General features: G+C 39.7%; 1 protein-coding gene across 13 annotated transcripts in view; it reads left to right on the top strand.

The window, feature by feature from the left end:
• The window catches only part of ATRNL1 (attractin like 1), an 814,147-nt gene that overhangs the window by 28,801 nt on the left and 761,190 nt on the right, over positions 1-24,156 (top strand). For all 13 annotated transcript variants that reach the window (XR_011382205.1, XR_011382206.1, XR_011382207.1 and 10 more), the window contains exons 2-5: positions 5,944-6,027; positions 7,483-7,596; positions 17,826-17,954; positions 19,414-19,622. Coding sequence is in view for 9 of the 13 variants with exons in the window: in XM_070057169.1 (XP_069913270.1) it covers positions 5,944-6,027; positions 7,483-7,596; positions 17,826-17,954; positions 19,414-19,622 (536 nt within the window). In the remaining 4 variants the exon portion in view is untranslated. The remainder of the gene's footprint in view (positions 1-5,943; positions 6,028-7,482; positions 7,597-17,825; positions 17,955-19,413; positions 19,623-24,156) is intronic.

The following is a 24,156-nucleotide window of genomic DNA, read 5'->3' as shown; positions in this document are numbered from 1 at the left end:
TTCATGATAAAAGGCTTCTTCATGAAGACATGGCTACAGGTATCTGGTAGGCTATTTTGGCCTTATTTCTAGTTGGGTGTTCTAGTCTAGTCTCCCTGTATCCTCTTCCACTGCAGTTGGTGGCAGAGACAGAGGAGTTGTGAGGTGTTCCTCATAAGCCACAGGGGAGCACGGGTCTCAGTAGCAGCCCATGGGACAGGATGTGGGGTTGTGAGAGCATCAGCCTAGAGTCCTGGAGGTGTCATTTGGGTACCTGTGATGGCAAGGGCGTGGTTGAGGTTGTAATAGCATCAGCCTAGAGTCTGGCTGGAGTGTGTGAATCCCTGCAGTATCAGCTCTAGGTTTCTCTGGACAGGCTTGGCATCCACCTACCTTTTCTTTTTCCAAGCAGACAATTACTGCTTGGGGTTGTGAGGGGAATGGAGTAAGCAATTTTGTGGCTACCTATACTGCAATGATAGATCACACCCATAACTCACAACACCCGCCTCCCCTGCCAAGAACACTATAGTACAGGGTAGGGCCAACGTCCATTTTCTGTGGCTTTTTGTGATGAGGTTGACTGGCAACCCAAGTCCACTGCAGCCAACCACAGGTGATGCTGGCTAGAATATACGTCTAATGAGCTGGGAACGCAAGTCCCCACTTAGGACTGGGGCAAGTCCAGGGGCTTTATCCATGTGTACTGACCTGGGCACACTCACTGTTAGTATCTGCCCAGTGATAACCTAATTTGATCTAAGACACAGTCCTGTGTTGGCTTTGGTGCCCTACTCCTCAGTGACTGGAGTCTTGCTCCTTACTGTTTGTACATTTGGGAGAGGGGTGGTAAAGGCAGTTTGTTGGCTGCCCAGGCTTGACAGTAAGCTGGATTGCACTTGAATCTTATATCTACATCCGTTGTCTTGCAGAGGCACACTATGTCCATAAGTTGCTGGGGGTTATGCAGGCTGAAACTGTGATTTGTACCACAAAGGCACAGGTCCCTGACTGATGACGGGGTTGTGTCTGTGAGCCCTGGACTGAAGATAGAGGCCTTTGGGCTTTGCCTGGCATTGGGACTCACTGCAGAAGGCCCAACTCTGGGCTTCCAGACAAAGCCCTAAGTTCACTTCCCCACCCTGCTACCCAGTTGCTGGAGTCTTGCTCCACTATCTGCTGGAGGAAGGGTGGCAAAAGTGGACCCTTTTCCAGAATTTCCATAGGCAGGTACTAGCTAAGGGTCAGAGGCCATGAAGGTCCTGTCCAACTTTAGGTTTCACCATAGCAGGCCTGGCATTGGGTTTCAGGTCTAAGGTCTGGTCTTTATTCTCTCTCACTACTCAAGAGGAAAGTGTCTCTCTCCATGTTTTGCTACCAAGAGTTGGGGTCGGGGTGATATGGTACCTGTTTCCTTCTGCCTTCTTCAATGCATCTTTTATTATTATTATACTAAAACTAGGCACTGTGGTCTGTTACTTGGATTCCTTGGCTCTTATGAAGGTGATTTGTTGTGTGACTAGCTGCTCAAATTGGTGTCTCTGTGGGAGATCCTTGGAGTCTCTTACTCAGTCATTATTTTGTTCCGCCTTCAAATAATTTTAATTTTATTTGTTATGTTAGGTGCAAAGTGGTGGTTATTGTGATTTTATTTTCTACATCCTTAATTATTAGTGTATTGATCTAAGTCAAGTTAGGAAAAAAAAACTCTTGATTTTAACAGGAAAATTTTAATGTAAAGAGGTGTTAACTGTGTTAGCAATTGGGAATAATGAGAGATTAGTTAGTGAGAACTGAAGAGAACGCTGAAGAGTATAGAAATATTAGGTATAAAGAGCATCCACTACTGCTTTTATGACTGAGATACAATGCCTAAGTGAAGGCCACTTCCTGCTTCTAGCCAGATATCTATACATCTCTGGGAGGACATGACTGGCTGTAGGTTTATGAATGGCAGAGAAGTTTTCTTTGGGGTTGTTGTTGGTAGTACTTGCTCAGTATCTGCGTGCTGGAACTTTGCCTAAAACCACTATATAGGATGCCCAGGGAAAGCTGTCAGTGTGTCTCCTGTGGGCACTTTTCTGTGAATTTTCCTGAGGGACAGTGCTGGTGGATGGGTGCTGGTGGGTCCCATGTAAGAGTCTGTGTAAGAGAAGCCACACAGACTTCAAGAGCTGTTGACAAAGCATGCTGCTTTAATGTCTTGGATCTAGCAAAGGAAAAGTATTTGAAGGGCTCAGATCTTTTTTCAGAGTAGGCAAATAGGGGAAATTGGAGTTGAGAGGTAATAGATGGATAACTGGCCCTTTGTTCTTTTTAATGATTCAGTTTCCATAAGCAACTTTTTAAACATATTTGAATGCTCCAACAACAACCAAACAACACTGTGTCTACCTGAGAAGATAGACTTCCTGCATGTGAAGTTCTTGTCTTTTCTCTGAAGAAAAACTCAGTCCCCAAAGTCATTGTTTTCATCATTTTTTAATAACTCATATTCATCCAGTCACACTGAAAATTCTGTTGCCTGAACACTAAATTATAAAGTTAACTTCCAACAGCTTGTATACAAAATAAAAAAGTGAAAGAATATACATTTAATAAGCAAACTGAGAGTATGCAAAGCTATTGTAATCCTTGTTTTTATAAAACCATAATTGATAATTTGTGGTTTTATTCTTCTACCTATTCCCTATTTCCCCTGCTCTGAAGCTAGAATCTCGGCTTTTGGAATTTTATCGTGAAGGATTGATTTCTTAAATATTCTGCTGTAGTTTGGTTATCTTCTATGGACCTATCTTCTAGGTCTTTCATACTTTTTTCAACTATGTTTAATTTGTGGTTAAACTTGTTTGTTGAATCCTCAGTTTTGATTATTGCTTTTAATACAAGAATTTCTATCATTTCTTTCAAATATGCTATTACTTTTCATAGTTTGAATTAACTGCCAACATTTTAAATCTTCTTTTTTAACTTAATAAGCATATTTGTTTTATAGAGTATATCTAATAATATCAATAATTGGAGTATCTTTGAGTCTGTTCCTATTGTCAGTTACAGTGTCTTATTTTTTGCATTTTGTCATGCATAATTATCATTGTGCTAGATATTTTATTTGAAAAATTATTCATTGAAGTAGTTTGAGGGCTATATTGGTATTATCTTTCTTTATAGAGCATGGATCTTCTATTAGGAGCCTTGGCAGATGAGCAGTTGCAGGCTGCTTAGGCTGATTTTAAGGCTTGGAATTTTCTGCTACCCAGATGACTTGTAGCAAGACTACTGCAGTCTAGCTAAGGGCTGGTTTATTTCTGTACATCCTTACCTTAATAAAGTTAAGGTGTCCCAAGTCAAACTGCCATGCCGTTTGTTTCCACACCTTTTGTGGGCCATTAACTCTGACTTTGTCCCTCTTCTATTCTGAGGCTTCCAAACACACTCCCACCCAACTGGAAAAGCCTGATAGGCGTCTGTCTCAGCAGAGCAAAGCAGCTTTGAATGCCTTGATTCTCTTAAAGAATTTGTCACTTCTGGATTTCAGCTTTTATCATTTTATTATTTATAAGATGTGTTTAAAATTTAAAAAATTGTTCCTCAGCCTATCAAGTTGTCTTCAGTGGGGAGTTTTTCTAAATTACCTTGTCCAGTATTATTGGAAGTGAAAAACCAGGGCAAATTAATTACCCTGTGCTTCAGTTTTGTTATCTGTGATATAAGATTACTAATTACTCACTATCTCAAAGGGTTTTTGAGATTTTTTAATTAGGTAACATATTATGTACTCACAGTAGCGGCAGGCACTTAGAAAATGCTCGTTTTAGGCTGGTGCCGCGGCTCACTAGGCTAATCCTCCTCCTGCGGCGCCGACACCCCGAGTTCTAGTCCCGGTCGGGGCGCCGGATTCTGTCCCGGTTGCTGCTCTTCCAGTCCAGCTCTCTGCTGTGGCCCTGGAGTGCAGTGGAGGATGGCCCAAGTCCTTGGGCCCTGCACCCTCATGGAAGACCAGGAGGAAGCACCTGGCTCCTGGATTCAGATAGGCGCAGCGCCTTTGCCACTTGAGGGGTGAACCAACAGCAAAGGAAGACCTTTCTCTCTCTCTCTCTCTCTCTCACTGTCCACTCTGCCTGTCAAAAAAAAAAAAATGCTCATTTTATTATTAACACTAATTTAAGAACATAGGAGTTTGCCTATTCTTCAAAAATTTTCCAAGCATGAATTAAACCCTTTATTATAAAACCCAAGTACTTAGCAGAGATTATGAAATATGTACAAATGATATTAATATTTTCTGTCAACTCTGATATAGGAAAATGAAAATTTCCCCCTGATGTATTTTAAGTCTCTGTAAGGAAAATTAATTTAATCTAAAAGTAGATAGTGACCCTAATATTGGTGTGTATATATATGTGGTTTTTTTTGTGAGTACATAATCACCCATTGTCGGTGATCCGTGAGTGTATATATACTTACATACATAATACATATAAATGTTAAGTGAGAAGATATTTTAGTTATTTAAAGTATGGTTTTTTGTTGATAATTGGGCTGGAAGTAAGAACAAAATGAAATAGATTTGAGATCTTTTGTTGTAAATTTTTTTTTTTAAGATTTTGTTTATTTGACAGGTAGAGTTACAGACAGTGAGAGGGAGAGAGATACAGAGAGAAAGGTCTTCCTTCCTTTGGTTCACTCTCCAAATGGCCGCAACTACTGGAGCTGCGCCGATCCAAAGCCAGGAGCCCGGTGCTTCCTCCTGGTCTCCCATGCAGGTGCAGGGGCCCAAGTACTTGGGCCATCTTCTGGTATTCCAGGCCACAGCAGAGAGCTAGACTGGAAGAGGAGCAACCGGGACTAGAACCCGGCGCCCATATAGGATGCCAGTGCCACAGGCAGAGGATTAACCTAGTGTGCCATGGCGCCGGCCCCATGTTTTAAATCTCTTTAAATTCTGAAAATCTGAAATTTTCCCAACTGTCTTTCTGTGTATGAAATAAAGATATAAAACCTTTTGATTTAGTCTATTTATAAAATTGACTGAATAATTGGACTAGATGTAAAGTAGATAAGAGAAAATGATCATAAAAATAGGTGATAGAACTCTGTAAGATCTGTAGACTGCCACCTTAGAAATCTTGGTACATGGAAAGTAAATGGAGCTAACCATGTAAGTCTCCTAAGTGAGATGTCTATATGCTGTTTCTCTTTGCTGTGAATCTGCATCTTTCAAAGTGCAATTGATTTTCCTTTTTTTTTTTTTTTTTTTGCCTCAACTGAATTTTTGTACAGGTGAAATTTAACTTAATCTGTTTTGCATGAGTGTTATAATGTTTAATCTTTCAATTGTCTTTTTCTTTTTTTTAAGATTTATTTATTTGAAAGAGTTACACAGAGAGGAGAAGGAGTGAGGAAGGGAGGGAGGGAGGGAGGGAGAGAGAGAGAGAGAGAGAGAGGTCTTCTATCCACTGGTTTACTCCCCAATTGGCTGCAAGGGCCAGAGCTGTGTGGATCCGAAGCCAGGAGCCAGCAGCTTCCTTCTGATCTCCCACGTGGGTGTTGGGGCCCAAGGACCTGGACCATCCTCTGCTGCTATCCCAGGCCATAGCAGAGAGCTGGATTGGAAGTGGAACAGCCGGGTCTCGAACCAGCGCCCATATGGGATGCTGGCGCTTCAGGCCAGGGTGTTAACCCACTGTGCCACAGCACCGGCCCCAATTGTCTTTTTCTATTATGTGAATTAAAATGGTCATGATGTATCAAGGTTTGAAAAGAACCAAAATGAATTTCCTTTGAGATTTAGAGAGAAATATAGCAATTTGCATATTTCCCTAAGTTGTATGTAAATCCTCCATTTTGGGAAATTGCCATGTCCCATTCTTTGGATTAATGACTTTCAAATGTTCAAACATTACTGCATGTCTTAATGTTACTTTAAGGTAATTGTTTTCATGATTTTGTTTTCTCTTTTAGGTTAACAGAACCTTCTGGATATTTAACAGATGGCCCAATTAACTATAAGTATAAAACTAAATGTACATGGCTAATTGAAGGCTAGTAAGTATGCAATTTAGGTTAATTTATTTTATTCTGAAATGATAAAGGTGGTGTCATATTAATGCTAAAACTTTAAGGTTAATGCCTTTATAGTTGAATAGTTTAATTACTTATTATTAGAAGTGTTTTTTCATGGAATTCACATCTTAGAGGCATCATGTTTAATGTAAAAAATGTAGCACACTTTCACTTATGATAATAGATTAGTTTTATATGTATCTCATTTTTGAGTTATATTTCTTTGACATTAAATTGGAAATTTTTAGCTTGTTTTAAACATCTTATAAAATTTGAATACTCCATATGAAGTATAAAAATATTCCATGCTGAAATTATACCATTAGTTCATACTATTCACTATTTTAGATCTAAGAATATTTTTAAAAGGATATTTTGTTGGAGAGTTACTTATCTATTTCAGAGTATTTTTCAGTAATTAGGGCTATTTTTTTTATTTTTTATTTATTTTTATTTTTTTATTTTTTGACAGACAGAGTGGAGAGTGAGAGAGAGACAGAGAGAAAGGTCTTCCTTTGCCGTTGGTTCACCCTCCAATGGCCGCCGCAGCCGGCGCGCTGCGGCCGGCGCACTGCGCTGATCTGATGGCAGGAGCCAGGTACTTATCCTGGTCTCCCATGGGGTGCAGGGCCCAAGGACCTGGGCCATCCTCCACTGCACTCCCGGGCCACAGCGGAGAGCTGGCCTGGAAGAGGGGCAACCGATACAGAATCTGGTGCCCCGACCGGGACTAGAACCCGGTGTGCCGGCGCCGCAAGCTGGAGGATTAGCCTAGTGAGCCGTGGCGCCGGCCTGGGCTATGTTTTAACATATGAGTAGATGATATGTGAATTGACTCGAATTCTTTTAGAAGAATTTTATGAATTTTTGAGTATATTTGGGAACCCATGTTTTTTGTTATTTAAAATTTTTTTAAAAGGTAAAAGCTGTCATTTCTTTGCTGTATATGTGTAGTCTGTTTATTTGTTAAAAATATTGAGAGTTTTGATTACAATTTGAAGAAGTTATTAATGTTTCACTGAATTATTGTAGAAATGAGAATAATTGCTTATTGTGTAGTGAATTTTTAAAGGCAGCTTTATTTAAAAACAATTTCTATTCATTGAAAATGTATTCATTTTAAGTGTTTAGCTAAATAAGCTTTCAATAATATATACAAATCTTTGTAACTTCTCCCTTAATCAATAGAATGGAATATTACCTGTTGGCAAAATTTTTAGAAAATATGCATAATATAACCTATTAAAATATTTTGAAACCCACATCTTATTTTTAAAATTATATGTGATGTCTTATTAATCTTTTATTCTATTGATTTAAGTATACATATAGTAAATTATCTATAATAGGTTTTTAATAAAATATTCTATTTTAAATTTCTTCAATCTGTGCTTTGTACATTATATATTAATTTTAAAATATTTTAATTTTTTTCAGTCCAAATGCTGTGTTAAGATTAAGATTCAATCATTTTGCTACAGAATGTAGCTGGGATCATATGTATGTTTATGATGGAGATTCAATATACGCACCTTTAATAGCTGTACTTAGGTGAGTAACTGTTTTAGTTGATGAATTGTTAGCCAGTTGTAGAAAAGTAACTACATATAATTTTATTTTTTTATTTTTATCTATTTATTTATTTTTTAAGATTTATTTTATTTATTTGAAAGACAGAGTTACAGAGAGAGGTGGCTCCAGAGAGAGAGACAGAGGTTTTCTATCTGCTGGCTCATTCCCCAAATGACCACAATTACCAGAACTGAGCTGATCCAAAGTCAGCTGATTGGAGCCAGGGACGACTTCTGGGTCTCCCACGTGGGTACAAAGGCCCAAGGCTTGGGCCATCTTCTACTGCTTTTCCAGGCCATGGCAGAGAGCTGGATTGGAAGTGAAGCAGCTGGGACTCAAACTGGTGCCCATATGGGATGGCGGCACTGTAGCGGGCTTTAACCCGCTGTACCACAGTGCCGACCAACTACATATAATTTTAAAAAATATATATTTATTTATATGAAAGTCAGAAATAGAGATAAAGGGAGAGACACACAGAGAGAATGAGAGATTTTCCATCTGCTGATTCACTCCCCAGATGGCTGTAATGGCTGGTGTTGGACCAGGATGAAGCCAGGGGCTAAGAGCTTCTTCCAGGTCTCCTATGAGGGTGACAGGGGTCCCAATGCTTGGGTTATCTTCTGGTGCTTTCCTAGGGGCATTATCTGGAATAATCATTATCAGCTGAATCAGAAATGGAATAGCTGGCACTGCAGGCAGTGGCTTAACATGGGTGATGGGGCCCCAAATACTTGGCCAAATCTTCTGTTGATTTTTCCAGATCTTTAGCAGGGGGCTGGATTGGAAGAGGAGCAGCCAGGATACAAACCAGTGCCCATATGGGATGTCAATATCGGGTGACAGCTTTACCCATTGTGCCACAATGCTAGCCCCTTTACACGATTTTTAAAAAGGATTTATGTATTTGTTTGAAAAGCAGAGTTATATGGATACAGGGAATCTTCCATCTGCTGATTTACTTTCCAGATGGCTGCGATGGCTGGGCTGAGTTGGGCCAAAACCAGGAGAATAGAACTCCATCCAGGTATCTCACATGGATGGCAGGGACCCAAGCACTTGGGCATCTTCTGCTTTCCTAGGCGCATAAGCAGGGTGTTGGGTTGGAAGAAGAGCGGCTAGTACTCAAATAGGATGCTGGTGTCACAGGCAGCAGCTTCACCTGCTGCACTACAATGCTGGCCCCCTGTATGTGATTTATTCATTTTAAATACAGAGATAAGTGTTGTCATGCAGTGGCTGAAGCCACTGCATCCCATATTGGAATGCCAATTTGAATCCTGGATACTCAGCTTCTGATCTAGCTTCCTGCTAGTGCATTCTGGGAAGCAGCAGATGATGGCTCAAGTGTTTGGGACCCTGCCACCCATGTGGGAGACACTGATGGAGTTCTGGGCTCCTGGCTTTGGCCTGGCCCAGTCCTGGATGTGACCATTGGGTCACCTGGGGGTGACCCAGTGATGGAAGATTGCAAATCTCTCTCACTCTCCCTCTCTCTCACTGTGTCTTTCAAGTAGGTGAAAATAAATAATCATTAAAAATTGATGTATACTTCAGAATAAATTTAGTGTAGATATTGATGGTTAAATTTCAAAGGTGATTGTAATACTCTGTTGTGTACTGTTGCACCGTGACTGTCAAGGATAGATACCATAATATAAACACTGATATAGCAGAAATAAGCAAGTAGTTCAGCTTATTGGAAACAGAGATTACTTTATAAATATTCTTTATTCTCAGTGTGTTTATTCTCAAAGTGGTTTGAATATGTTTTCAGAAATACCTATTTGGATAGATTAGGGTGAATTCTAGCTGACAAGTAGACAGATGTATATACTGATATTTTTATAGTTATCTATTTCAATAAAATGAGTTTTTAAAATTCAACACAAAGAGTTAAGTTCTGCTTTGTGTGATGGTGAGGTAGAGAAGGTGTTTCTGTTCTCAAAATATGGAAATTTTAGATGCTTCAAAATATTTTAGTAGTAGTAAAGTAATAAGATTTATTTTAAAATTATATAACTTAAAATGTTAATTAAAATGTTTATGTATATAGAGATTATAAAAATTTTATGATTGGGAGAAAAAATTTTGGACATAGAAATAATTTTGAACATGTGTAGCTTTTGTGTACACCTTACTAACATGATTTTTGGCTATTTATTACATTATTTACTTTTGTTATTTATGTAGTATCTCTTATGTGTTCTGTCATTGTTGGAAATTAATGATAAAAGCGTATTTTTATCATCTAATTTTTAAATTTTGGTTTTCCTTTTTACTATTCATATTGCAAATATCCTCTTTTATCAGGAATTAACTATTATTATTTTTGACAATCATGTAAGACTTGTATTTCCTGGTATCTACTTTAGAGTGAACCCTGAGGGGTTTAGGCACTTATTCTGTGATATTGCTATTGGTTAAAATATATATATATTTTTTGACAGGCAGAGTGGATAGTGAGAGAGAGAGACAGAGAGAAAGGTCTTCCTTTTTGCCATTGGTTCACCCTCCAATGGCCGCTGCGGCCGGTGTACTGCGGCCGGCGCACTGCGCTGATCTGATGGCAGGAGCCAGGTACTTATCCTGGTCTCCCATGGGGTTCAGGGCCCAAGCACTTGGGCCATCCTCCACTGCCTTCCCGGGCCACAGCAGAGAGCTGGCCTGGAAGAGGGGCAACCGGGACAGAATCTGGCGCCCCGACAGGGACTAGCACCCGGTGTGCCAGCGCCGCTAGGTGGAGGATTAGCCTATTGAGCCGTGGTGCCGGCCAGGTTAAAATATTTTTAGAACTTCATTTTTGAGATGTCTGATCTTTATAAAAATGATGCCCTCTATCTAGCCCTGTATCTCTGGATATTTAGAAGATAGAAAATAGAATAGAGCCTCTTGAACAATTTTGTTGTAAAATAACTCGTGACGATTTGGTAAGATCTCAGGTTCATATATTCATTTTTAGCAATTTAAGCATCTTCTTGCTGTCATTACTCTATATATTTATGGCCCTTTTAACTGATCATCCTCTAGATGTTTACCTTTTGTTTTTCTAGTAGTTCTAATGTATATTAACAATGATCCATTTAACATTCTTACCAATTATTTTCTGTTATTAAAGGACTCTTTAGTAATATAATTAACAAGATGGAGTTTAGTATATGGCTGTAAGTAAAATTAGTGACTTTAAAAAAAAATTTTTTTTTTTTTGACAGGCAGTTAGTGAGAGAGAGACAGAGAAAGGTCTTCTGTCTGTTGGTTCATCCCCCAAATGGCTGCTACAGCCGGCGCACTGCGCCTATCCGAAGCCAGGAGCCAGGTGCTTCTCCTGGTCTCCCATGTGGGTGCAGGGCCCAAGCACTTGGGCCATCCTCCACTGCCTACCCAGGCCACAGCAGAGAGCTGGCCTGGAAGAGGGGCAACCGGGACAGAATCCGGTGACCCTGAATTAGTGACTTTTCATTAGCAATTTTTTTTTTTTTTGCAATTTGAAAGGCAGAGGGAAAGAGAGAGATTTCTTTTTTTCTTACTATCTTTTTTTTTTTTTTTTTAATTCAAGACAGAGTTACAGAGTGAGGTAGAGACAGAGAGAGAGGTCTTCTATCCGCTGGTTCACTCCCTAGATGGCCGCAACAGCCGGAGTTGCGCCGGTCTGAAGCCAGGAGCTTCATCCGGGTTTCCCACATGGGTGCAGGGGCCCAAGGACTTGGGCCATCTTCTACTGCTATCCCAGGCCATAGCAGAGAGCTGGATCGGAAGAGGAGCAGCTGGGACTAGAATCGGCGCCCATATGGGATGCCAGTGCTTCAGGCCAGGGCTTTAACATGCTGCGCCACAGTGCCGGCCCCAGCAATTATTCTTGCTAACATATCCTGAGGGATATGGGAAACTCCTGTTTATTGAATATCCACTTGATGCTAAGCCCTGTGCTAGGTGGTTTAAATGTCATCTAATCCTCAAGAATATTTTATGGAAAAAAAGTCCCATTATCAACATCTCACAATTGAGAAAATCAAGATTCAGAGAATTTACTTACTTTTTAAATTTTTTATTTTATTTACTTGAAAGGTGGAGTTACAGAAAGAGAGGGGGAGATGGGTAGAAGGGAGAAAGAGAAAGAGAGAAAGAGAGAAAGAGAGAAAGAGAGAGAGAGAGAGAGAGAGAGAGAAAGAGAGAAAGGTAGATCTTGTCTGTTGGTTCACTCTTCAAATAGCTGCAATGACCAGGGCTGTCCCAGACCAGAGCCAGGAGTTGGGTCTAATGTAGGACAGGGGCCCAGTCACTTGGCCCATCTTCTGCTGCTTTATCATGCGCATTAGCAGGGAGCTGGATTGGAAGTAGAGCAACCAGGACTTGAATCTGTGCCCATATGGAATGTCAGTGTCACAGGTGATGGCTTTACCCACTACACCAAAACAGTGACCCCAAAGAATTTACTTTCTAACAGATGATAGAAGCAGGATTAGGACCTGAACCTTAACATCCTGATTTTAAGGGACTATATTTTTCTGTGCTCCACCTTGCTAAGAATCAAATTTAATTATGTCTGAATTATTTCTGTTTCATAAGTGTTTATTACTCAAACTTTTTGACAGCCTTCTCAATTCCAGAGACTATCCCTAGCCTTGAGGATATAATAAGGAATAAGACATAGGCCACTGCAGTGGTTTCCGACATGAACTACTTGGAATTAGGCTGAGCTTCCTAGGTTAAGAGCACAGTAATCTACAAGACTGCCCTTACTTCAGAAAGTAGTTGCCAATTTGGGGAGTTGCTACCTGTATTTCTGATCATCTGATTTCAAATTTGGTTGTTTGGTTTCAAATTATGCCCTCAAGTTTGACATTTTGCTAAAATAACTGACAAAACTCAAAGTGCTGTATTTTGGACTATGGTTTTATTAGAAAAGATGGAAATTAGAGCTAGCCAAACAGAGTCATGAGGGGCCAGTGCTGTGGGGTAGATGGGAAAGCAGCCACGTGCAGTGCCGGCATCCCAGATGGGCACCAGTTTGAGTCCCAGCTGCTCCTCTTCTGATCCAGCTCTCTGCTATGGCCAGGGAAAGCAGTAGAAGATAGCCCAAGTCCTTGGGCCCCTGCACCCATGTGGGAGACCCAGAAGAAACTCCTGGCTCCTGGCTTCGGATTGGCATGGTTCTGGTCATTGCAGCCATCTGGGGAGTAAACCAGCAGTTGGAAGACCCCTCCCCCTCTCTGCCTCTCTGTAACTCTGCCTTTCAAACAAACAAACAAATAAATAAATCTTTAAGAAAAAATAGAATAATGAAGTGAGCTATGGAGGATCACAAATGCAAAGCTTTATTTTCTCACATTTCCCACTCCACAAAGCAGTATGTGTTTCCAACTAGGAGACTCACTTGAGCTTCAGGTGTCTATAGTTCTTATTGGGGTTTCATTATGCATGTATGATTGATGGAATCATTGGCCACAATGTTGGGCTCACATCTCTAGACCCCATCAACTCTCCCAAAGTCAGGCTGATACCCTTTAATCTCATCATTGATCTTTCTGTGTGGCCATTCCTGATCTTGAATTGTATCTTTAAAATTATCTGGGGGTCCACCTTGAGGCACCTTTGTTGACATAAACTGTCAGGGCTCACCATGAATAACAGTGGCATTTCTGCCGCAGGAGAAATTACAAGGATTTAAAGGCTGTATCCCAAGAACTGGGGACAAAAGTCAGCCAAATTCTTTAGTGCAGTCATGTGTTAGGATAGGTAAGCAGATTTTTCACACAAAATAAACGTTATAATCTGGTTATAGAAGAGTGTATATTATTTCAGAAGTAACTAATCCATAGTGAGTTTAATATTGAGTAGAAGAATGATAGTCAAAATATGAGGGACAGATAGGACATTCTAGATAAAGAATGTGTCCAAAGGTATACACACACTAAAGGACATATTTTAGAAAAATGATAAATAGTTTTGAGTAACTTGATTGTAGGGGATGTTAAGGGATACATATGGCTAGATAACACAATAAAGTAATTAGTAACATCTACTGAATGGTCATTTTGTGTTAGCCAATGTGTAAGAGTTCTCTATGTGCATTAATTTAATCTTCACAAGAATCCTTTAGGTAAGTATTATTAATCATAACTTTATGAATGGAAGGTTGAGGCACACAGAGATTTATGGGTGGCTCAGAGTTGCCTAGTTGGGAACTGATAAAATGAAAGTCTAGGTTATATAATTCTAGGCTTAATCTTTCAATCACTATAGTGTTGCTTCCCTGCATGCCACACTGAAGAAATTGGACTTTATTGGGGGCTGGAGCTTTAGTGTAGTAGGTTAAACCTTTGCCTGTGGAACCAGCATCCCATATGGATGCAAGTTGAGTCCTGCTGCTCTACTTCCAATCCAGCTCTCAGCTAATGGCCTGGGAAAGCAGCGAAAGTTGACCCAAGTGCTTGGGCCCCTCTACCCGTGTGGGAAACCTGGAAGAAAACTCCTGGCTCCTGGCTTTGGGGCTCCACAGCTCTGGCTGTTGCAGTGATTTGAAGAGTGAACAAGTGGGTGGAAGACCTTCATCTCTGTCTCTCCCTCTCTCTGTCTGTAACTCTGCCTCTCAAATAAATAAATAAACCTTTAAAAAGAATAAATTGGACTTTCTCATGTAGGCAAAATTTGTTGTAATGTGGAGAATGGATTGAAATGAAGAAGTGTTACTTCTCATGTGTGTTACCCAATTGTAGGCTGAATGTTGTGTTTGGAAACTCATAGGTAATAATAATTTGAGTTTAGATTCTATATTCCTGCAGAGTTCCTGGGGATGCTAGTAAGTGACATTCAACTTAATCCAAATTCAGGTTGTGGTGATTCATACCTAAACTGCAGGGTAATCCTTTGGAAGTCTTGACTTTATAATAGTTTCCTTCTTTATCTTATCTAGTTGCTGGGGTCCCAGTTCAAAGAGTCCTAGATTCCTCTTTGTGTTTTCCTAGCTCTGTAAAACCCTTGAAATTATCACCCAGTTTCTTTTTTATATTTAAAAAATTTTTAAAGATGTAATTATTATTTGGAAGTTATATATAGAGAGGGAGAGACAGAGAGGTCTTCCATCCAGTTGTTCACTCTCCAGGTGGCCACAATGGCTAGAACTGAGCCAGGCCAAAGCCAGGAGCTTTATCGAGGTCTCTCATGTAGGTGGCAGGATCCCAAGACTTGGGCCATCTTGCACTGCTTTTCCCAGGCTATTAGTAAGGAGCAGGATTGGAAGTAGAACAGCTGGGATTTGAACTGGTGTCCTTATGGGATGCTGGCATTGCAGGTGGTGGTTTTACCTGCTACACCACAACACCAACCCCAGTGTTTGTTTTGAAACTTATTTAAGGTGTGGGGGGGAAAAGGTGGAGAGGGGGAGGGGGAGGGGGAGTGGGAGAGGAGGAGGGGAAGAGGGAGAGGGGGAGAGAGAGAGGGAGAGGAGGAGGGGAAGAGGGAGAGGGGGAGAGAGAGAGGGAGAGGAGGAGGGGGGGAGAGGGAGAGGGAGATATATCTAACTCCTTTATCTGCTGATTCACTTCCAAGTCCCTGCAATAGCCAGAACTGGGACAGGCCAAAGCCAAGATCCCAGAACTCCATCCTTGTTTTCCAAATGTAGAAGCACTTGATCTGTCATCTGCTCTTCCCAGAATGCAGTAGCAGGAACCCGAATTGGAAGTTGAGTAGCTGGTACCTGCACCAGCATTCTAATAAGGGGTGTAGGTGTCCCAGGTGTCAGGTTAACCTTCTGGGCCACAATGCCTGCCCTTCATATCTCACCTCCGACTTTCATACGCACTGATTTGAGAGGGAGAGGGAGAGAGAGGGAGTGTGCAAGTGTGTATGTGCATGTGCCAAATGGAACTCCCTTCTACTCATCTCTGCTTAAATGTCCAGAGGAGTTGGACTGGACCAGTCTGAATCTGGGAGCCAGAAACTCAGTGTCAGAGACCCAGGAATTAGAGCCATCACCTGTTGCCTCCTGTGGTGCACATCAGCGGGAAGATATAATCAGGAGCAGAGTTAGGACTCAAACCCAGGCACTCTGATGTGGGATATAGGTGTCTTAATCTCTAAGCTAAATACCTGCGCCTTACCATCAACTTTGAAATCAGCAAATGCTTATAGACACAGCGACTTCACACCTGGACTCAACTGGTTAGTTCTGTAATAGCTTAAAGGTGATTTTTTTTTTGTTTTTATGTAATTTTTCTGATTTTCCAGTTTACACATTGAATTCTGTTGGTCCAGATTGTCTGGTGTGTTATAAGCAGAAATTTCCTTTTGTTTATTGGTTTTAAAACACTTAAACAAGCAAATATTTCTTGTTTGTTTTAGAGACAAGCTAGTTAGATTTGTTGTAAATCCTGGGACTGTTATTTTTAAAAAAGTACTTATTTTGATGTAATCTCATTACAATGAAAAATATGAATGTGTAACTAAGGCTGGTATTTTAGAATTTGAATTCTATTGACTGTTTCCTTTTAAATTCTTTTGTTTCCTTACAAACATAACCAAGATATAATAATTACTAAGGCAGTAAATCAAGTGTTGATTACTTTTTAACTTGTTTGAATTTGAGTATGTGTTTGCAAAATAAACTATTTGACTAAGATTTCATTTGTGTCAAGTATGATTTGAATGTGGGAATTCAGTGCCTAGTGGTTCCTAAACTTAAATTTCACTTTGTCTAAAGGATAGGATTATTTTGAGTTGTGTATTTTGTTTGTTAGGAGCTTCTTTTCTTTCTGTTAGTGCATGTTTTCACAGATGTAGAGAGGGCATTATGGTATAACTAAAAGAAGATATGTAATTTTCCCTCAAGCATAAAGAAGTTTGAAAAGTACAGTTCCTAACTTAGAACTCTTGCCTTTGGCCATTTTTATGTCCTCCTGTATAGTTAATTTTCTTTTGTGTGCATATGGATTTAAGTGGAATGGTTATATATCCATGTACTTTGCACAAATATGAAAAAGTTTAAAAAAGCAAAAGGCAAGGGGTGGGCGTTTGGCACACTGGTTAAGGTGCTGTTTGGGCTGCCTACATACCGTGTTGTTGTGCCTGAGTTCCAGTCCTCTCTCTGCTTCCAATAAAGCTTCCTGCTGATGCACACCCTGGGTGCAGCAGGTGATAGCTTGAGTATTGGGTTCCAGCCACCTGTGTGGGAGAAACAGAGGGAGTTCCAGACCTTGGTTTCCACCTGCCCAGCCCTGGCTATTGTGTGCATTTCAGATGTGGGGCAGTGATGAAGATTAAAAAAAATATTTATTTATTTGAAAGTCAGAGTTACAAACAGAGAGAGAGAGAGAGAGAGAGAGAGAGAGAGATTGATCGATCATCCCTCCGCTGGTTCACTCACCAGTTGGCCTCAGTGGCTGGAGCTGCGCTGATCTGAAGCCAGTAGCCAGGAGCCTCCTCCTGGTCTCCCACACAGTTGTAGAGTCCCAAGGATCTGGGTCATCTTTTACTGATTTCTCAGGCCATAGCAGAGAGCTGGATCCGAAGTGGAGGAGCCGGGTCTTGAACCAGTGCCCATATGGGATGCCGGCTCTGCAGGTGGCACCTTTACCTGCTATGCCATAGTGCCAGCCCCAAGATCTCTCTATTTGTTGTCTGTTCCTCTCTGTTTCCCTGCCCTTTGAATAAATACATGTAAAGTCAAAAATTTCAAAAATATACTAAGAATATTCTATATATATAAAAAGGAAACACCAAAAGCATATATTTTAAAATTGCTCAATAGACCTAAGTTAGTGTGTTGGAAGTGTACAACTTTAATTCCATCATTATAATCAGCTGGTGTTCTAGCTTTATGAGAATTTGCAGCCAGTAGGAAAAAGTAAAGCTATAAGGTCACTTGTCAGAGTAGCAAGGTGGCTGTAAGTGAACTTTTTCCTATGAGTTAAATAGAAGATCACACTTTAGTAGTCTGATAGGATGGACAGCAGGACAACAGGGGGCATTACAGTCCCCTTTTTGGTAGCATGAGGGTAGTTTGTAGCATGAGGGTAGAAGTCAATTTATTGAAAATAGTTGTAGAACTAATTGTGTTATGGATAGGGACTCATTTTAGATTTATTCTCTTTTTAGGTGTCCATTCTAATATACATGCTTAATGATACTGGTAAGAATATTTTTGAATAAATTTTATGTAGTTAAAGTCATATTACATTGATATATACAATATTCAATTTTCTTTCTTTTAGTGGTTTGATAGTCCCTGAAGTAAGGGGAAATGAAACTGTGCCTGAAGTTGTTACAACATCTGGCTATGCACTGTTACATTTTTTTAGTGATGCTGCATACAATTTGACTGGTTTCAACATTTTTTATTCGTGAGTATTTTTTAAAAAAAATTCCTCTTGTAGTAGATTCTTATAATTTTCCTTGAGAGTTTGTTTTTTGTTTATATAAATGTCTTATGTATCAGGAGCAGATTAAATGTCAAATTATACAGTTAAACATCAAATTATACAGTGACATGAAATCTTACGAAGCTGCAAAATTCTAAGCCTATATCAGGATAATTTCTGAGTCTGAAGAGATTGTACTAGCAAGTTGTTTCGTTGAAAATTAATTAAAAAATTAAAAATTTCTTGTTGGCCAATGATAAAGTGAACAATTACAAACCTGTGTTACTTTACTGGTAGCAACAGAGGTGTGGAGTTTCAGAGAGTCCTGAACTGCCTTTCTGTGCTGTAAAGTATTTGACTTTGAACTTGCAGAGGAGCCTAGGAGCCCCGTTTTCATAGCCCTTTCCTCTTCTGGAGACTCTCCTGTATGATCTGCTTTCATTACGTTGTTTAATTGCCATCGGGCAAATTCTCTCAGGTGGCTGTTTTTTCCATTTCACACATAAGAAAAGTAAAGCTTAGGAGATAAATAAGTGGCTATTTCGGTTTCTCCTCTACAGTAAGAACAACAATATTGACTGAGAATCTATTATGTGTCTGACATTTTGTATAATTTTTTTGTACCTAGAGATTCAGGGGTGAAGTGAAGCAGCCAGAGATGCTTTCAGATGCTTTTGCATGAATGACCATAGAGGAACTCTGTATTACTTATTCTCTTTTTTCATGAATGTAGAAATTGATAACTAGAGAATTTTTTATTGAGAAAAATTCTAAATAACCTTGAACCAGCAACTTAATATTTCTTTACCTTATGATGTATCCAAGTGTATATACAGGTAGATTAGATATATATAAGGGTCCTGCAGAATGTGTGTGCAGAGGTGGAATTGAAGAATAACTTATTTTGATGCAAAAAATTAAGTCCATGCATACTTTTCTCATAATATTCATTTTCTGTGAACTTTTTGAAGACCCATTATAGTAGAATATAATCAGTTAAAGGATCATAAAATATAGTGTGATAAATGTCCCTTTTCTTTCATAAGAGGGTATAGGTAATAGCATGCTTTTTAAATATTGAACCAAGTTGTATCTTGGCTTCTCATATAGTTTCAGCTATTCATGAATTTATTTTTCTTTGAAATATATATTTAAAACATTTGAGATGCTAAGTCCTTATAAAACATTGTGATTGGAACCATACAGATCCTGCAGATAGAGTGTGCAGTCCTAGTCTTGGTAGTAAAGTAAACTCAATGAACTAAGGCCAATTGCAAATGAATACTAACTGAATTCTTTCAGATAAAAGTGAACAAAGTGAAAAATCAAAACTGCATTGTGAGATGTGTTAATAAGCAGGTAAAATGCAACAGAAAAATTACCAACCCAGATTCTTTTTGAGTTATCTTGAGCTTGAGTATATGTGAATTATATTTTACAGAATCAATTCTTGTCCTAACAATTGCTCTGGTCATGGGAAGTGTACAACGAGTATCTCTGTTCCAAGTCAAGTATATTGTGAATGTGATAAATACTGGAAGGGTGAAGCTTGTGATATTCCTTACTGTAAGGCCAATTGTGGCAGTCCAGATCACGGTTACTGTGACTTAACTGGAGAAAAATTGTGTGTCTGCAATGATAGTTGGCAAGGTAAGCACATGTGGTATAATGGTTTTTTTTTTTTATTTTATTTTATTTTTTTTATTTTTTTTATTTTTTTTTTATTTTTGACAGGCAGAGTGGACAGTGAGAGAGAGAGACAGAGAGAGAAAGGTCTTCCTTTGCCGTTGGTTCACCCTCCAATGGCCGCCGCTGCAGCCGGCGCACCGTGCTGATCCGATGGCAGGAGCCAGGATCCAGGTGCTTTTCCTGGTCTCCCATGGGGTGCAGGGCCCAAGCACCTGGGCCATCCTCCACTGCACTCCCTGGCCATAGCAGAGAGCTGGCCTGGAAGAGGGGCAACCGGGACAGAATCCGGCGCCCCAACCGGGACTAGAACCCGGTGTGCCGGCGCCGCAAGGTGGAGGATTAGCCTATTGAGCCACGGCGCTGGCTGGTATAATGGTTTTTAAAATATTGAGTCATGTAACTAACATTAATACAATTTCTATGTTCGTTTTCCTGTAGTTTGTACATCTGAGTCACATATATTTGTTTCTACTTTTATTTTAAATATTTATTTATTTATTTGAAAGGCAGAGTTACAGAGAGGCAGAGGCAGAGGCAGAGAGAGAGAGAGAGAGAGAGAGAGAGAGAGAGAATCTTCCAGTCCTCTGGATCACTCCCTAAATGGCCACAATGACTGGAGCTGGGCAGATCCAAGGCCAGGAGCTAGGAGCTTCTTCCAGGTCTCCAACACTGGTGCAGGGGCCCAAGGATTTGGGCCACCTTCTATTGCTTTCTCAGGCCATAGCAGAGATCTGGATCACAAGTGGAGTAGCCAGGACTTGAACTGGCACCCATATGGGATGTTGGCCCTGCAGGTGGCAGCTTTACCCGCTGTACCACAGAGCTGGCCCATTTCTACTTTTAGACTGTTCAAATTAGAAATTAGCAGTCAAATTTCTAATAATCTGCTTCTTCATAAATAGAATTGGTGGAGATTTTGCCTACATGCTGTTTTAAGGTTTGCATGAAATTATATATGAAGCTTATTTTAAATTGTGGTTATATTATCATTATGATATTTTGTAATTTTTTGTTGAATTGCCCCCAAAATTAATGATGTCACTGAATTTAACTCGCATTGTATTCGAATTTTATTTATACTGGATAACAAATTGTATATTGGAAAAATAAATGCTTATATTCCAAGGTACGGCAGGATATTAAACATTTCTTAAGGAAAGACTGACCTCTTGTGGCTGTTTTTGAAAGAGCATTTTATTAAAAATAAGCTTCCTCAGAAAACAATTTCTAAATAATTGTCATAAGTATCTGTCATCAAAGATTAATTTTACACTTACACTGAAGAGTTTTGGTTTACTTAAGTATTTAGGTATAAAATTATAAATTTTGTAATTGGGGAATTAATTTGAGAAATATGTCTAGTTGCCCATTTATTTACCCTCCCAGAGGGTACTTCGTTCTAATTGTATTTACATTTTGAGAGCTTCTTTTGGGAGTACATATTAAATTTGTTTAAAGTGGTAACTTTGACTCAGTATTTACATAATCCAAAAACTAGTATCCATCTGTGTTATAATGCAGTATAGCTATGGTACCAATAGTTCTTAAGTAATAATCAGTAATGTCAGTAATCAGACTTAAGTAATAGCTAGAGGAAATGTGCCCTTTGTGTGATTGTATCTAAAAAATGTCGCTGAAGAAAATGCTACTAAATATGCTAACTACTTACTTACAGGAATTATTTTAGGCTTTACATTTTTTTAGACTTATTTATTTGAGAGGCAGTTACTGCAAGAGGGAGAGACAGAGAAAGGGAGAGACAGAGAGAGATCTTGCATCCTCTGGTTCACTCTCCAAATGGCCACAATGGCTGAGACTGGGGCAGGCCAAAGCCTGGAGCCTAGAGCTCCATCTGGGTCTCCCAAGTGGTTGCAGGGACCCAAGGATATGGACCATCTTCCACTGCTTTCCTAGGTGCATTACCAGGAAGCTGGATGGAAAGTGGAACAGCCAGGACTTGAACCAGTGCCTATATTGTATGCCAGCATTGTGGGTGGCTGCTTAATCCAGTGTGCCACAACGCTGGCCCCTGGGCTTTGTATGTATTATGCCTTTTTTTCCCCCCCAAGATTTATTTTATTTGAAAGGAAGAGTTAGAGGGGAGGGGGATAAACAGAGCTCTTCCATTCACCGGTTCATTCTGCAAATAGCTACAACAGCTGGGACTGGGCCGGGCTGAAGCCAGGAGTTTATTTCAGGTCTCCCACATGGATAGAGGGGCCCAAGTGCTTGGGCCATTCTCTGCTGCTTTCCCAGATGCATTAGCAGGGAGCTGGATTGGAAGTAGAGCAGCTGGGACTTGAGCTGGTGCACATATGGGATGCCAGCATCACAGGCGGCCACTTTACCTGTACACCACAATGTTGGCACCAAATTATGCCTATGTTAAGCCTACATTATCTTACTAGTTAATATTAAGGATGCCAACTACATTAAATTTGGTTACCTATTACGTGTATGGCCTATACAAATTTCTAAGTGTTCTTTGATTATTTAAAATATTTTGTAGGAACATGTGTTTAAGTGAGTATTTTAATCATTTGTGACTCATCTTCACCAAGTGCCTCCAGATAATAATTGTTTTTTTCTTTTCAGTCTTGAAGCTGAAATAATGTCCTTTTCTATAGGGAGAATGGTACATTAAATGTAATGGTATTACATTTAAATTAAGGGAAAAATTGAAGTCTAAATTTATATACACAGTATTTTTTTGTCTTTGATTACATTAGTCTTCATTTCATTTTAGTAGCCTTGGAAACAAAAGAGCAGTACGTTTGTACAATGTTCCCTATGAACACCTCTATCCCTTTTCTGTTCTTTATTTTTATTGGTCCTTCTTTGAAATGCTATGTTTTCCTGGGGTCTTATAATACAGATCTGATTCAAAATACTACCTTTGGTTTTTCTGGCTCTCGCGTATTGACCTTTTCACATTCTATTATTCTCATCACTAGTATGCCAAATCAGGTTTCTTAAAGGGAGAAGTAGAAGTATAGTTCATATACACAGTTTTTTCCATTAAACTGATCCTACAGTTGTTTTTAGCTTTCATCTCATTTCAGTAGTTTTGAAAACAAAAGAGCAATACATTTGTACAACATTCACTATGAATACAGGATTCTATATTTAAGGAAGCATAGCCAAAAGTAGGTGGAATTATGACCACAATAATTAGGAGGAAATTGTGCTTTTATTTCACATGTATAGAATGAAGAGGCTCAGAGATATAAGGAGAGAGCAAGAAAGGAGAGAGATTTGCAAATGAGTGGGAAATGATCAAAGAACTAGAGACGTTTGACTATGAAGGCTGCAGATGCAAATCTGGAAGTTGTATATAAGATGTTACTGGAATTCAGTTTTTTTTAAAAGATGATTTCATTTTATTGGATTTTTAAGAAGACTTATTTATTTAGTTGAAAGGCAGAATTAGAGAGAGAGAGAGAGGGAGGGAGGGAGGGAGGGAGGGAGATCTATTGATCTTCATCCCCTGGTTTATTCCTCAGGTGGCCATAACAACCAGAGCTGGGCCATACGAAAGCCAGAGACTTCTTCTGGGTCTTCCTGCATGGATGGCAGGGGTTCAGGCACTTGGGCCATTCTTTGATGCTTTCTCAGGTGCATTAGCAGGGAGCTGGATCTGAAGTGGAGCAGCCGGGACTTGAACCAGCATTCATACGGGATGTGGGTACTGCAGGTGATGGCTTTACCCCCCACACCACAGTGTCAGCTTCTGGAACTGGATTCTTTATGTTAGAAAAACAGATTGTTGTTACCTCTACTATATTTTATTCTTTGATATTGGTTGACTTTTGTTTGGCTCTATGCAGGTAAATATTTTTAAAATAATGTTACCTTTAGAAGCTAAAATTTTCTTAAGAGAACACAGAGGGAAAGCCTAAATTTATATAGTCTTGGATCCTGTTCCTAAGATTTTCCCCTTGCTGATCCTACTTCTTCTTTGCTTTAGTTTTTCTATATAGAACTTTTAGGGCTTCTGGTCAGCCATTGATGTTTCTCCCTTTTTAACTTTCTCATCTAATTATTTCCTAATCTTTTCTTCTACTTATTACTCTTTGAGAGACTTTCAGATTACATAGCAGTATATCTAAAGGATAAATGGTACCTTTAAAGTCATCCCCCTTTTCCTGTAGAAAGCTCTTAAAGACCAAAAGCTAGGAGTGGATCAGTTAAGTTAGTTAAGATGCTGCTTAAGGTACTCATGTTCCATGTAGAAGTGCCTGGGTTTGATGTCCAGCTCTAGCTCCTGACTCCAGTTTCCTTTGGGTAGTCGCTCTGTGAGGCAGTGGTAATGGCCCAAGTAATTGAGTTCCTGTTACCCACGTGGGAGACCGGAATTGTGTTCTTGGCTCCTGGCTCCATATCTAGCCAAGTCCCAGCTGTTGAAGGCATGTAGGCACTGAGCTGGCAGATGGGAGCTCTCTCTTTCTGACTCTGAAAAGAAGAAAACAAAAAACTAAAAGTTGAAATCGTAAAG

This window comes from Oryctolagus cuniculus, chromosome 15 (assembly GCF_964237555.1).
Source record: "Oryctolagus cuniculus chromosome 15, mOryCun1.1, whole genome shotgun sequence".
Classification (NCBI taxonomy): domain Eukaryota; kingdom Metazoa; phylum Chordata; class Mammalia; order Lagomorpha; family Leporidae; genus Oryctolagus; species Oryctolagus cuniculus.
The sequence above is the reverse complement of the archived record's forward strand: the minus strand, read 5'-3'. Positions and strand labels throughout refer to the sequence as shown.